Source organism: Asparagus officinalis, chromosome 10, assembly GCF_001876935.1.
Source record: "Asparagus officinalis chromosome 10, Aspof.V1, whole genome shotgun sequence".
NCBI classification, from domain to species: Eukaryota; Viridiplantae; Streptophyta; class Magnoliopsida; order Asparagales; family Asparagaceae; genus Asparagus; species Asparagus officinalis.
Window position 1 is genome coordinate 73,123,463 of NC_033803.1, and position 1,297 is coordinate 73,124,759.

Here is a 1,297-nt window from a genome sequence, read left to right on the forward strand (position 1 = left end):
TGCCCTTTGATTATTCTACCAGCACGGTCATATTCGACCTCTCTCTCGCTTTGCCCTAGGAGGAGCTCCTTTGGCAGAGCCTCATCGGATGCAGCATTTCCATACTTCTCCATAATCATGTCCTTCGTCTTAGATTTTAACTTCTCCTTGATTACCTTGTAGTTCTTAAACAGCAATTCGGCTTGGGAAGGAGCAGCTTGCATGTGAATATCCTGCCCCTTCTCAAAGGCTTCCCAAGCATGGATGTTCAGCTGCTTGAACTCCATTGCTTGTCCGCTCACTCTGTACTGGTTGTCCCCCTATAAAGAAAACAGTTAATACATATGTTCTGAAAACAAAGAAATAACTAGAACTTGATGAACTTCGTATGATTTATTGTTTAAAGCATTTTAAGTTCTAAAATTTTATACGGCACTTACTTCGTAAAACTTCTCATTTGGATCACTATCTGGCAGTGGATCCTCGCGCATTGATCGCGTTTTAGGGTCATAGTGAGCGGAATTGACGTCGAGATTCAAAAGGTATTTTGCAGTATCTTCTCGAATTCGCAAATTCCTAAAAAGGAAATTTTAGCAAATACATGAGCCATAATCCTGGGAATAATCATACATAATATGAAATTACTTCCGCAACTTAAAAGAGATTCTGAAATGAGGTGATCGATCAAATTACCTGACTGTTCCAGTACTACCACCACCTGTGGTGCGAACACGTTTCTCAACCTTTGCAAAATCCATCTGTTTGCTCTCGTCAACCTTAGCCTCATCAACTTTTAGGTCATCTTCATCATCGTCCTCATCGCTCGCTGAACCTTCCCCACCACTCTCATTTTTGTTCTTCTCCTCCAGCTTCTTTAACTGCTGTTCTTTCAGATATTTCCTTCTAGCTTCATCCCTGGCTTCATATCTCTCGATTATGTGTGCGTAAGTGGATGCATCATACCCATTCCAACGGTCACGTTTTCCATCGTAATCAAGCTCAAACGTCTCCACCTTCTCATCAGGGGCTATATGCATGCTTGTCCACTTAGCTCCCAACTTCCTTGGCCTATCCATGCATGACTTCTTGTCATGAGTCATTGCCCCGCAGCTGTAGAAAAATAAAAAACAAATTAAATTCTTATCTAGGTACAGGCTGTACAGAGCAGGAAGCAAGCTGCCTAATACGTCTGATGAGAATGTTATGAACCCTCAGACACTCGCTCAGTTAGAACAGCTAATCACTGTGTTTAGGGTTAGATTTAGGATTAGTTTTAGGGTTAATTTCTGTTTTGGGATGCATGTCCCCCTACAATAGC

General features: G+C 41.8%; 1 protein-coding gene across 1 annotated transcript in view; it reads right to left on the reverse strand.

Moving 5' to 3' along the window:
- The window catches only part of LOC109825241 (pre-mRNA-splicing factor SLU7), a 4,794-nt gene that overhangs the window by 1,683 nt on the left and 1,814 nt on the right, over positions 1–1,297 (reverse strand). Inside the window, exons 4-6 of the mRNA XM_020392045.1 lie at positions 673–1,089; positions 420–555; positions 4–299 (exon numbers count right to left, since the gene is read on the reverse strand). Coding sequence (XP_020247634.1) covers positions 4–299; positions 420–555; positions 673–1,089 — 849 coding nt within the window. The remainder of the gene's footprint in view (positions 1–3; positions 300–419; positions 556–672; positions 1,090–1,297) is intronic.